Source organism: Dromiciops gliroides, chromosome 1, assembly GCF_019393635.1.
Source record: "Dromiciops gliroides isolate mDroGli1 chromosome 1, mDroGli1.pri, whole genome shotgun sequence".
Classification (NCBI taxonomy): Eukaryota; Metazoa; Chordata; class Mammalia; order Microbiotheria; family Microbiotheriidae; genus Dromiciops; species Dromiciops gliroides.
This window is the reverse complement of record NC_057861.1, coordinates 22580301-22594492: the sequence shown is the minus strand read 5'-3', so window position 1 is coordinate 22594492 and position 14192 is coordinate 22580301. Positions and strand designations below refer to the sequence as shown.

General features: G+C 42.4%; 1 protein-coding gene across 3 annotated transcripts in view; it reads left to right on the top strand.

Moving 5' to 3' along the window:
- Nucleotides 1–13518, top strand: part of RNFT2 (ring finger protein, transmembrane 2) — a 75610-nt gene extending 62092 nt beyond the window's left edge. For 2 of the 3 annotated variants that reach the window (XM_043989061.1, XM_043989070.1), the window contains exons 9-12: nucleotides 6101–6250; nucleotides 8136–8201; nucleotides 10566–10667; nucleotides 12019–13518. In XM_043989061.1, coding sequence (XP_043844996.1) covers nucleotides 6101–6250; nucleotides 8136–8201; nucleotides 10566–10667; nucleotides 12019–12153 — 453 coding nt within the window. In that variant the 3' untranslated portion in view covers nucleotides 12154–13518. The remainder of the gene's footprint in view (nucleotides 1–6100; nucleotides 6251–8135; nucleotides 8202–10565; nucleotides 10668–12018) is intronic. The other variant, XM_043989078.1, reaches the window with a different exon arrangement.
- The last annotated feature ends 674 nt before the right edge of the window (nucleotides 13519–14192 follow it).

Sequence of the window (14192 nt, the reverse complement as noted above, 5' to 3'; positions counted from 1 at the left end):
GTTCCAGAGAACCCTTGATATTCTGCCTTTCTTCTGATAGAGGGGTAGGTGATGCATTCTGGGTACAGACCAAAAATTTTTTTGCATATGACTAATGAGAGGATTAGTTTTGTTTAACTATACATATTTGCTGCAAGGGTTTTGTTTTTCTTTCTTTTTCAATTGGGGGGAGGGGAGGAGGATAATGTGGATTTTCATTAAATGAAAAAAGAATATTTAATTTTTTAAGAAACTAAGGAAAGGAAGATACAGAGTTGAGAATTGATTTGACCTAAGGCCAGACCTGGATTCTTAGAATCAAAGTCTAAGAGTTCAACGGAACTTCAGATATCCAACCCATACACAAAGGAAGACTCCCCCATCCCCATACAACATCCCAGGAAAATCGTCACCAAGGCTCTATTGGAAGACCTCTGGGGATGGGAAAATCATCGTCTTCAGGTTCAGCCCATTAGACTTCTAGAAAACCCTATTATTAAGGGATTCTTCCTTTAGAGCCAATCATCTCTTGCCCAGGAATATCATCAAAGTTCCTCCAAATCATTCTCACGTGGCTCTTTTCCTCTTTTCACTTCGTTTTTTAAAATTGTATTTTCACTTTCAGTTTTAAATTCTTTCCCACCCCCCACCCAGTGAGAAGGCAAGAAACGATACCATTATACATATGAAATCATGCAAAACATATTTCCATATTAGTCAAATTCTGAGGTGGGGGGTGGGTTTGGAAGCAAGAAAAATAAAGAAAAGAAAAATATCCTTTAATCTGCCCCCTGAGTCTATCAGTTCTTTATCTGAAAGTAGATAGCATTTTATATCATGAATCCTTTTGGAATTGTGGTGGATCATTGGATTGATCAAAATTAAATTAATCACTTTTACAGTATTGCTGTTAGTGTATACGGTGTACCCTTGGTTCTGCTCACTTTACTTGGCATCAGTTCATATAAATCTTCCCAGGTTTTTGTGAAATAATTCTCTTCATCATTTCTTTTTAGTGAGGCAATTGGGGTTAAGTGACTTGCCCAGGGTCACACAGCTAGTAAGTGTTAAGTGTCTGAGGCCAGATTTGAACTCAGGTACTCCTGACCCCAGGGCCAGTGCTCTATCCACTTCGACACCTAGCTGCCCCTCTTCATCATTTCTTACAGCACAATAGTATTCCATCACATTCACATACCATAATTTGTTTAGCCAATTGATGGGCATCCCCTTCGTTTCCTATCCTTTGCCACCACAAAAGACCAATTATAAATATGTTTTGTACATATTCCTTTTTTCTTTTATAGACCTATTCCCTATAGGGTATAGAGCTATCAGCAGTAGTATTAGGTCAAATTTTATACCCTTTTGGGCATAGTTCCAAATTGTTCTCCACAACTGTTAGATCAGTTCACACCTCCACCAATGGTGTATTAGCATCCCTATTTTTCCACATCCCCTCAGCATTTGTCATTTTCCTTTTCTGTCATGTTAGCATATGAGGTGGTACTTCAGAATTGTTTTAATTTACATTTCTCTAATCAGTAGTGATTTAGAGTATTTTTCATATGGCTATTGAAAGCCTTGATTTCTTCCTCTGAAAATTGCCTATGACCATTTATCAATTGTAAAATGGTTCCCTTTTTTGAAAAAAAATTTTAATTATTTTTAAATTTAAATAATAAAATTTTAAATAAATTTTTTAATTTTTTAAAATTTAAAATATATTTGAGAAATGTGACCTTTACCAGAGAAACTTAATATAAAAAAAATTTTCCCCTGGTATCTTGCTTTTCTTCTAATTTTGATTTTATTGGTTTTGTTTGTGCAAAATCTTTTTAATTTTATGTAATCAAAACAAGCCATTTTACCTCCTGTGAAAAATGTTGCTTGAAATCTGAAACTATTAGGCCTCCTTCACAATTTTTCATTGATTCCCTTGATATCCTTGACCTTTTGTTCATCCAGATGAATTTTGTTATTTTTTTTTCTAGCTCTGTATAAGCAATTCTTCAGTAGTTTGATTGGCATGGTAGTGAAAATGCAAATTAATATAAGTCAAATTGTCATTTTTGTTATGTTGTCTTGACCCACCCATGAGAAATTAATATTTCTCCAATTATTTAGATTTGTCTTTGTGTGGAGTATTTTGTAATTTTGTTCATATAGTTTCTACGTATGTCCCAAGTATTTTATACTTTCTGAAGTTTTTTTTTAAGTGGAATTCCTCTTTCTTTCTTTTTCTGCTATGTTTGTTGGTAATTTATAGAAATGCTGATGATTCGTGTGGGTTTATTTATATCCTGCAATATTGCTAAAGTTGTTAATTGTTTCGACTAGTTTTTTAATTAACTCTCTAGGGTTCTCTAATATGCCATCATATCATCTGCAAAAAGTGATGTTTCCTTGTTGCCTGTGCTTATTCCTTCAATTTATTTTTCTTGTCTAATTGCTATAGCTAGTATTTCCAATACAGAATTTAATAATGTTGATAATGGACATTGGAAAGGCTTCTAGTTTATCACCATTATCCTCCATTATGCATTCATCCTTTTCATTTTTATACTTCTAATTTATTATTTTTCTTTTTAAAATCAAATTATTCAATGGTTTATCTATTTTATTGCTTGCTTGTTCATTTTTGTTTGTTTGTTTTTTAAGTGAGGCTATTGGGGTTAAGTGACTTGCCCAGGGTCACACAGCTAGCAAGTGTTAAGTGTCTGAGGCCGGATTTGAACTCAGGTACTCCTGATTCCAGGGCCAGTGCTCTATCCACTGCACCACCTAGCTGCCCCTGCTTGTTCATTTTTAATTGGGTTTTGTGTGTGTGGTTTTTTTTTGGTTGGTTGGTTGGTTTTGTGTTTTTTTTTTTTTTACAAAATAAGCTTCTAGTTTTATTTATTGGTTCATTTTCTTTTTTGCTTTCAATTTTATTAATCTTTTGATTTTCAGGATTTTTGTTTTGGTATTTATTTGAGAATTTTCAGTGTTGTTTTACTAATTTTTAAAGTTGCATACCGAGTTTGTCGATCTTCTCTTTCTCTCTTTTATTGATGTAAGCATTTAGAGATATACAATTTCTCCTAAGTACCACTTTCACTGTATTCCACAAATTTTGGCATGTTATCACATTGTCATCATTATCTTTAATGAGATTATTGATCATTTCTATGATTTCTTCTTTGATCTATTCTTTCTTTAGGATTAGATTACTTAGTTTCCAACTAATTTTTAATCTGTACTTCTAATAGTACATTTAATATGTTTGTGAGGTTTCCATGCCCTAATAAATGGTCATTTTTTTGTCATGCTAAGAAATAGTTATACACCTTTCTATTCCCAGTCAGTATTCTCCAGAGGTCTATCATATCTAATTTTTCTAAAATTCTATTCTTTAATATCTTTCTTCTTTAATTTATAATTCAATTTATCTAGGTCTAAGAGGTACAAATTGAGATGTCTACTTTCTCCTATAACTCATTTAACTTTTCCTTCAAGAATTTAGATATAATGCCATTTGTTGCATATGTTTATTATTTATATTAATTTACTGTCTATGATAAGCTTTAGCAAAATGTACTTTTGCTGCTATCTATTTTAATCTGGTTTATTTTTGCTTCTGCTTCATCTGAGATCATGATGACTATGTTTGCTTCTTTTACTTCAGCTAAAGCATAATAAACTCTGCTCCCATCTCTTATTTTTATTCTATGTGTGTCTTTCTGTTTCAAGTGTGTCTCTTATAAAGAACATATTTTTGTATCATTATAATTGTTATTTTACCATTTGACCAGTTCTGATTTTTTTGTTTTGCTTTGGGTTTTGTTTTTTTGCAGGGCAATGAGGGTGAAGTTCCTTGCCCAGGGTCACACAGCTAGTAAATGTCAAGTGTCTGAGGCCAGATTTGAACTCAGGTACTCCTGAATCCAGGGCCAGTGCTTTATCCACTGTGCCACCTAGCTGCCCCCAGTTCTGATTTTTAAGGAATTTTTTCTTCAGCTTTTTTTTATGGTTCCTCTTTTACTAAGCTGTTAGTTCTTTTTTTCATTTCTCTTGTATCACTTTCATTTCTTTTCCCAGTTTTTCCTCTGACACTCTTATTTGATTTTTTAAAACTTTTTTGTTCTTTTTTAAAAATTTATTTTGTTAGGTCTTTGGGGGATTCTTTTTGGGCTCATATCCAATCTGCATTTTCTCTGACACTTTATTTATGGATGTTTTCAAGTCATTGTCTTCTTCTGAGTTTGTGTCTTGAGCTTCCCTGTCACCACAGAAGCTTTTAATGGTCATGTTTCCTTGTTGTTGTTATTGTTTGCTCATTTCTCCAGCCCAATTCTTGACTTTGGACTTTATGTTAGAGTTCGGTTCTGCAAGGGGTATGGCTATCCTGAGCTTCTGTCTTTTATGGTCTGCTGCAGCTTTCACAGCTCAGTGGGAGCCTAGAAATTTTTGATGCTTCCAAAGTGGTGTGATACAGAGTGAAGTCTGGTCACTGCCCTCCTACTCTAGTCCTTACCCAGGCAGGGCTTCTGATACTTCACAATCATAAGTATTCCTCTCTTCCCTGGAACTTCAACAGAGAAGTGGTTAATGGGCAGCAGTGCTGCCAAACAGCACCCACCCTTGCTCCTAGTGCTAGTACAAGGGTTGTGTGGAATCTCTGATCAGAGATTCATCCCATCACTATTGCCTCATAGCTACTGCTACTTCCACCAACCAACCCACCTCAATGTCCACAAACCTTTTTTATGTCTTCCATAGCTGTCCTGCGCTAGAAAAATGGCTCACTGTGACTTTCTTGCCTTTCCCACTCGAAATTCAATTTGACACATGATTTGTTGTTATAGAAGAGACATGTTGGGAGAGCTCAGCAAAATGTATTGGCTTCATTATGCCATCTTGACCCTGTCCCTCCACAGCTTCCTTTTTAATCTTATATGGCCCATTAAAAATCTGGTATTTCAGAAAGTATTCCAGTGCCTTAGAGGTAGAGAGACCTCAGCAGGCAGCTAGGCCGGTTCACATCAGGGGGAAATGTACCTTCTTTAGTATATTCAACAAGTGCTTTTCCTGAAGACCTTCAGGGTGAAGGAACTCACTACCCCAAGAAGTAACCCATTACCCTTTGGGACAGCACTAATCTAGGGGGAATTTTTCAAAACATCTAGCTGATATTGGCCTCTTGACATCTTCCATCCATTGTTCTGCCCTCTGGGGCCAAGAGGAACAAGGCTAAGTCCTCTTCCCCATGACAAACCTTCTAAGATTTGAACAAACCTTTCCTATTCCCCCTGAGTCTTCTCTTCTCTAGGTTCAGTCTTTCAAATTCTTTCACTTGACCCCCATATGGCATGGTCTGTCAAGACCTTTCACCATCCAGATGGCCTTTTTGTGAACAATGTAAATTCCTACTCAACCCCTTCTCTTCAACTTCCTTGTTTCTAATTTTTCTGCCATTTCCCAATCAGTCTTAGAGCTGAAATTCCTCTATCAGCAACAACAACAACAGCAACAACAACACTCACATACTTTAAGGATGAGTGATTTTTGCCAGAGTTAATATTCCTGTTAATGTTGCAGTAACAGGTAATTAGTGGGAAGACTTTGAGCATTGTCGGACCTCTTTCATCCAACCTGGCAATGATTCCCTCCCAATGTAACTGGGTTAGTCCTCAGACAACAGAACGATAATTGAAGTTATGCTGGTGAAAATTCTACATGTGGTCGGTTCAACAGGGGCCACAAACTTTTGATACAGCTTCAAGGTGAAATAGCAGCATCCCCTGGAAACACACACACACACACACACACACACACACTCTACTAGAAGTGTAAGGTTTCCATCCCCCTGAAATGCAATCTAAATGCTTGCTCCCTTCACCTTTTGATTTTTCCTGGGCTACAGGCAGCCACTGGGTGAAGGCAGCAGTCAGAGGTTGCCTCTCCCTGACACTAGTCTCTGCCCCCATTAGGAGCCTGCTTAAGTGCTTCTAGATGCTGATTAATGGCCTGTGGAGGACTCAAAGCATCATTATCGTGGATGCCCCAGCCTCCCCCCCCCCAACATTGCCCTTTGGGTCTTTAACAGTAATCATAATTTATGCCTCTGGTGTGGTTACAGGGCAAGTTCTATCTGGTGATTGAAGAGCTGAGCCAGCTGTTCCGGTCACTCGTTCCCATCCAGCTGTGGTACAAATATATCATGGGAGATGACCCCTCCAATAGCTATTTCCTAGGAGGGGTCCTCATCATCCTGTACAGCCTGTGCAAGGTAAGGTGGGCCAAGGAAAGTAGACTTCTTTCTCAGAACAGCAGAAACAGAAGGTTCTTCTCCAGCAAGAGAGGAGAGGGGGAAAAGCCACCATTGGATCATTACCATTATCTCTTGCCTATGAAGCGGACCATATGTATAGTGTCCATGAATCAAATTAGTCTAAATTAGCCCATGACACTGTGCACTCCATATTTTTGCTTAACCTCAGAGTGCAAAGGGTAGAGAGAAAATAATGCTGTTGATGACCATACATGGTAAGGACTTCTGATTTTTTTTCTTCAACTATTATAAGATTATGGTTCATGAACTGAGCCAGAATTTCATTAGCATAGGGAATTGAGGAACTCCTACCAATGCAGGTCAGTACTTTCTCTGCAACTTAGGATCTTTGAGAACTGCTTAGAGCAGCCAGTGTCTATGGTTTAATGTGTGTCAAAGACACAACTTAAACCCAGATCTTCTTGACTCCTAGACTTTCTATCTACTCTATCACAATGTGTCATCTCTCTCTAGCTTTTTCAAGTGTAAAGTGAGGATGATTTCCCCACCGCCCCCTACACTCTTTCATATAATAATAGAGAATCAAGAGGCATGGTTTCTCATCTCATTGCTACTACCAGGTAACTGTATAACCTTGGGAAATGGAAACGACCTCTCTGAAAGTGTTTTGTCATCTGTGAAATGACAGAGCTGGACTAATGTTGTCTAGTAGTATCATTAGGAGACTGGAAGCAGGATTTGAATCCAGGTCTTCCTGACTCAAAATCCCTGCCTTCATGGAGTTTACAGGACTCAAAAAATGGCTAATGGATTTATATCAATCATAAGAGCATCAGTTTAAAAGGAAAATAGACCTTAAAGAACACTGACTTCAACCTCATTTTACAGACAAAGAAACTGCATCCCAGAAAGCTTAAATCATTTGCACAGGGTCACACAGGCTAGTAAATGTCTAAGACAGGATTTGAACTTAGGTCTTCCTTGACTCCAAATCCCTTTGGAGTTTCTAGCTCTCAAGAAACTGCTATGTAGATTAAACCAATCAAGAGTCAATAAGTAGGGGCAGCTAGGTGGCTCAGTGGATAAAGCACCGACCCTGGATTCAGGAGGACCTGAGTTCAAATCTGGTCTCAGACACTTGACACTTACTAGCTGTGTGACCCTGGGCAAGTCAGTTAATCCTCATTGCCCCACAAAAAAAAAAGTCAATAAGTAAGCATTCATTAAGCACCTTTTGTATACTAGAGACTATGCTGGGTGCTGGGATTACAAAGATTAAAACAAAATAGCCCCTGCCTTCAAGAGGTTTATTGGGATTTATGACATGGCAATTGAGCTGTCTTCCCATTCCTTTTTTTATTTTGTTTTGTTTTGGGCGGTGCAATGAAGGTTAAGTGACTTGCCCAGGGTCACACAGCTAGTAAGTATCAAGTGTCTGAGGACTAATTTGAACTCAGGTCCTCCTGAGTTCAGGGCTGGTGCTTTATCCACTGCACCACCTAGCTGCCCCTAAAGAGGTTTATTGGGGAAGGGGAAGGGGCAACAATATGGACTCAAATGTAAAACATATACAGTACAGAGTCAGAATGAATGAGATGATGTGTGTGAGAGCTCTTAGGGAAGTTCTGAGTACCAGCCCCACGGGAGACATCACAGTTGGAAATCACAGCTACTTTCCCTAGAATCTCGGGCCATCATGGAATCTCTACACCTTGGGTGTTGGAAAGTTAACATTTTAGGATCACAGATGTGGCCCCAGAAGGGGGCCTCTCCCACATTCTTAACCTAGCCAGGGTTGAGTGGAGTTTGATTCCCCACCCCACCCCTGCCCCAGGTCTGGTGGATGGAAGTGGGATGGAAAACAGTGGCTTTTTTCTTTCAGTCCTTTGACATCTGTGGCCGGTTGGGCGGAGTGAGGAAGGCCCTGAAGCTTCTCTGCACCCCTCAGGTGAGTCAGATTCAAACAAAGGTCCAAAAAGGTTGGATGGTCAGTTGAAGATTTGGTTGCTCCCTCCCTGCCTCACAATGCCCCTAGGAAGTTCATAGGTGTGATACAGATTGTAAAGTGCAGGAAACACTGGCCACTGGTCAGAGAAGGTTCCAGGTGTGTTGTTAACCAGCATTTATGAAGCACCCGGCAAGTTCCAGGATACAAAGACAAAAGAGCTTCTCTGCAAGTGGAAGGAGGAAATATGTCAATTCCGGTGGGCAGTGGGAGAAGGACAGAGGGAAGGAGGAAGAGAGGGAGGGAGGGAGAGGAGGGAGGGAGGGAGGGAGGGAGAGGAGGGAGGAAGGGAGGGAGAGGAGGGAGGAAGGGAGGGAGAGGAGGGAGGAAGGGAGGGAGAGGAGGGGAGAGATGCAACAACAATAACAGCAGGCATTCAGTAGATGCCCGCTATGAGCATCTTCCTGGGGGAGGCTGCTGTTGTTATCCTTCATTCTCAAAGAGGATCATGACATTAGGAGGTGATGCCATGACTTGCACTGAATTGCATTTAAGTGAGGGAGGGCTGTGCAAGGTCACCAACCTTACTCTCTCCTCCAGAACTATCTGGGTCCAGTGGCAAAATATACATCAGGACCACTGGAGATGGCTCTGGATGTTTGAGGAAATCAGGGCTAAGTGACTTGCCCAGGATCACACAGCTAATAAGTGTCCTCCCAGCTTCAGGGCCAGGTCTCTATCCACTGCATCACCTAGGTGCCCCATCTGGGGGAACGTGCAAAGCCTGGAGAAGGCACAGTCTCTGTTCTTGTGGAGTTTATAGTACAATGGGAGGAGAAGATACAATATAGATATTATTAAAAACAATATTACATATATAATATAATTATATACCATTATATGATAACATGATGTATATTCTAGAGTTACACAATAATATACTATATGAAGTCTGTAGGGCAGCTAGGTGGCAGAGTAGATAGAGTCCTGGGCCTAGAGTGAGGAAGACTCATCTTCCTGAGTTAAATCTGGCCTCAGACATTTCCTAGCTGTGTGACCTTGGGCAAATCACTTAACCCTGTTTGCCTCAATTCCTCATCTGTAAAATGGGCTAGGGAAGGAAACGACACTCCACTATCTCTGCCAAGAAAACCCCAAGTAGGATCACAGAGTCAGACATGATTAAAATGATGGAAGAAGGGTATGACTAATCGGAGAGAGCAGGGGAGGCTTTCTGTAAGAGGGGGCTTGGAATGGATAGATAGACACACAGCAGGTAAATCAACCAATCAAGAAGCATTTATTAAGCATCAGTTATGAACCAGGTACCATGCTGGGCATTGAAGATAGAAATACAGACATGGAACAGTGTCTGCTCTCAGGGAGGCTCACATTCAATCTTATAAGTAAATATTTACAAAGTCATTTCAGGATTGGTGTACAACTGAGGAGGGGCAGCTAGGTGGCACAGTGGTTAGAACACTGGCCCTGGAATCAAGAGGATCTGAGTTCAAATCTCACCTTAGACACTTACTATCTGTGCGAACCTGGGCAAGTCACTTAACCCCAATTGCCTCAAACATCCAGGGCCATCTCCAGTCATCCTGATGTATATCTTGTGGGGCAGCTAGGTGGCACAGTGTATAAAGCACCGGCCCTGGATTCAGGAGGACCTGAGTTCAAATCTGGCCTCAGATACTTGACACTTACTAGCTGTGTGACTTTGGGTAAGTCACTTAACCCTCACAGCTATATCTTGCCACTGGACTCAGATGGCTCTGGAGGAGTGAGGCTGATGACCTTGCACAGGCCTGCCTCACTTAAATCCAATTCAATGCAAGTCATGACATCACCCTAATGTCATGGTCTTCTTCAAGAATGAAGGACAGAGGGCAGCTAGGTGGTGCAGTGGATAAAACACTGGCACTGGATTCAGGAGGACCTGAGTTCAAATCTGACCTCAGATACTTGACACTTACTAGCTGTGTGACCCTGGGCCAGCCACTTAACCCTCATTGCCCTGCAAAAAAAAAAAAGAAAAGAAAAGAAGAAGAATGAAGGACAGACAATAACAACAACCAAGGTAGTGGGGGAGGAATCAGGAGAAGCTTCCTGGTGGAGAAAGCACTCAAACTCTGCTTTAAAGGGAAGCTAGGGATTCTAAGAACTAGTAATGAAGAGAGATAGCCTTTGGAACCTGGGAGCCAGGCTGTGCAGTGGTGGAGGAGAGCCTTCCAATCATTCAGACATTCATTAAGTACTTACTTTGTACCAGGAATCCAGGCCTGGAGAACAGCCTGAGCCACGTACCTGTGGACAAGAGCCTGTCTCTAACTGAAAATCAGTTCCCCCTTTGTCCCCACACAGAACTATGGGGTGCGGGCCACGAGCCAACAGTGTGCTGAGGCCGGGGAGATCTGTGCCATATGCCAAGCTGAGTTCCGGGAGCCTTTGGTCCTGATGTGCCAGGTGAGTATGGGTCCCCTGATCCCCAGCCCGGAGGGGCTGAGGGAGCCAAGGAATCTTGGACGCTCTGAGTTGGAAAGAGACCCCCAGGGCCTTTGAGTTCACCATCCCTGACCCGAAGTCCCCTTTATAGCATCCCGTAGATGTGGTTGTCCAGCCTCCTCCAGGAAAGAAGAGCCCACCACCTCGTGAGGCAGCCTGTCCCACTCTTGGCCAGCACGACTTGTTAGGAAGTTTTTCCTGACATCATCGCTAAATCTGTCTCCTTGCAGCTTCCCCCCATGGCACCTGGGTCTGCCCGCTGGGGCCAAGCCTAACTAGTCTAATCCCTCTTCCATGTGACAGCCAGCCCTTGGAAGGGCTGTGTGAAGTCACAGCCCCTGGGGCCCTGGGTCATGTGGCAGAGGAGGAGGCTGACGACTTTGCTCAGGCCCGGTGGGGATGACAGTCCAGATTACCAAAGCCCAGAGCACCTGGGGAGGAGGAGAACTGTGGCTCAGGGACCTGCCCGTGGTCACAGGTCACATACTGCTGGAGCTGGTAGGCCTCTTAGCCATTCCCTAAGCGTGGCCTGCTTCATGACCCTTTAAGAAAGTGTCTAGATGGCTCTTCTTCCTTAGGCTCTTTCTCCATTTTAAAAGGCCCACAAACATACTGAACACTCCCTTCCAGGAGCCCCAGTAGAGTAATTCAATAACCTATTGTAATTTAATAAGCATCTATTAAGCACCTACTATGTGCCGGGCACTGGAATACAAAGACAAAAAGAAAACATTCCCTGTCCTCAAGAAGCACCCATTCTGTTAAGGGAAGTGTAGTATACACAGGAACATAATGATGAAATAGACATAGTAGATGTAGGTCATTTCTGAGGAGATGGATATCAGGATGGTCTTCCTTTAGGAGATGGTACCTAGGATCCTAGATTTAGAGCTGAAAGAGATTCCATGAGCCAGCTGGTCCAGCTCCGCCCCCGTTTTAGAGATCAGGAAACTGAGGCAAACAGGGTTAAGTGACTTGCCCAGGGTCACACAACTAGTAAGTGTCTGAGGCCAGATTTGAACTTGGGTCTTCCTGATTCTAGGCCCTGTACTCTATCCACTGCACCATCTAGTTCCTCACATGACCTCTTTAGGGTGGAGAAAAATGCAACACACAGTAGTTACTTAGTAAATGCCCTGTGAATGTTGAGAATGACTCCCATTGTCTGGACTTGGGTGACTGGAAAGACGATGGTGCCCTTGGTGGAACTGGGGGATCCAGGAAGAGGGGTAGTGTGGGGTGGAAGGTATTAAGTGCTGTTTTGGAGTCCCACAGGGCAGCGTTCCTCTCACTGTGCCCCTTACCCCTGCAGCATGTATTCTGCGAGGAGTGCCTCTGTCTTTGGTTCGACCGGGAGAGGACCTGCCCCCTCTGCCGCTCAGTTGCCGTGGAAACCCTGAGATGCTGGAAGGATGGTACCACCTCTGCCCATTTCCAGGTGTATTAGCTCAAGAGACTCTTGGGTGGGTGGAAGGGCTCTGCCGAGCAGAGACATTGGGAAAGGTCCCCAGGTGTCCATCACACATCAGTCTCGTTTATAGTTGGCTTGTCCCCAACAAGGCCTCCTGTCCTCAGCCACATTCTGTGAAGGTGAAGCTGGTGAACAGTTGCTAATATGAGTGTCTTCTATGGGGTTTTGTTTACTCTGGATCTAGAACTGAGATTCTCCCCTGAACTCACTTCTCCATCTTCCCCTCCTTGATGAAATCCCCTGACCCTGATAATGTCTTCATCCCTTTTCAACCAGGAACCCAATATCAGCCCTAACGAATATGACACAGTTCCATTCATTGCCCATCTTCTAGCCCTTCCCACCCCTCAGAAAGTGGTAGATAATCTTGGTCACCTAGCTGTAGACCACCCAGCTAGGTGGTGTGGTGAGTACACCACCGGGTTTGGAGTCAGGAAGAACTGAGTTTGAATGCTGCCCCAACCAATACTAACTGCAAACCCTGGCTAAGTAGCTAGCATTTAACCTTTCTGAGCCTCAAGTTTCCACATCTGTAAGATGGGGATAATAATACCACCTACCTCACAGGGTTGTTGTGAGGATGAAATAAAATAACATGGGAAGTACTTTGTGTAACCCAAAATGCTATGAAAATGCCTCTGGGGGCAGCTAGGTGGTGCAGTGGATAAAGCACTGGCCCTGGATTCAGGAGTACCTGAGTTCAAATCCAGCTGCAGACACTTGACACTAGCTGCGTGACCCTGGGCAAGTCACTTAACCCCCATTGCCCCGCCAAAAAAAAAAAAATGCTTCTGTTAGTACTAGTTGTATGATTATGTCCTGCCTACTGGACAGGGATGATGATTTGGGCCATCATCTGGGTCACTGGGAAGAAGAGCAAAGATGGACACAGATGTTGGAAAGGAAGGGGCTTCAGGAAATGAAACCACTCCCTTTCCCTCCTCCCCTGCTCAGTGACTTGGGCAGGCACCTCCTCCATACCAGGCACTGTCCTACATCCTGGCAGTGGTAGAGTCAACCTCACTGGAGGCCTCCAAGAAGATGCTTGATGGCCATTGTCAAAAATCCTGTGGTATGGATTCCTGTGTGGGTCAAAGTTGAAGTAAATAGCCTTGGAGTTCTTTTCCAGCTCTGAGATCCTAGAAAATGTAGCGATTCTAGAAAGTCTAGAAAGCTCCTAGTCCCACAGACTAGGGAGGGATAACAACATTTAGGGATGGGATGGGCAACATGTTGCTTGGATGTAGATGGCTCTCAATCCCTCCAGCACATACAGCTTTGTTCCCTTTCTCATACTCCTCATTTCTTTTCCCATCCGCCTTCTTCCTCTGCCTCCTCTCTTCCTCCCTCCCATAACTGCTTCCTATTCATATATGAGTCATCTTATATTCATATCATATATATATATACTTATACGTGAACATATTGTCTATCCATTAGACTATAAACTCCTTCATGGTGGTGGTTGGATTTTTGTATCCCCAACACTTAACGAAGTTGCTTGTTTACTAATTGACCATTCCTTTTGCCTGTGTCTGCCAGTGGCATCGATAGGCATGACTGCATCCTCCTGGTGGCCCTGAGGGCAAAAGAGATAGTGCATATTCTGGATTTATAAGTGCTCTGGGACATGGGATTGGGTCCAGTCATACTTGGGTTTCTCCAGCTTAAGCCATGAGGAATATTAATTTTTATTTTCTTCTCTCCCTTTGAGAGAGTTCCTGGCATAGTGGAGAGAAGATAAGCCTTAGAATCAGGAAGATCTGAGTTCAACTCCATTCTCTGATAGATATTTGATTTATGACCATTTGTAAGTCAAATTGCATCTCATTGCTCCCATTCTGCAAACCTCTAAGTTGCAAACACTTTGCCAGTGTGTATCAGTGCAGGGAATTTCCAGAGTATTCTTTACTTCCATGATATTATGAGTTCAACCCAAGTAAAAAACCCTTCCGGCTTCTTCCCTAACCAACCTAAGACCAGAAGATCATACATCTAGGGCTAGAAGGGGCTTC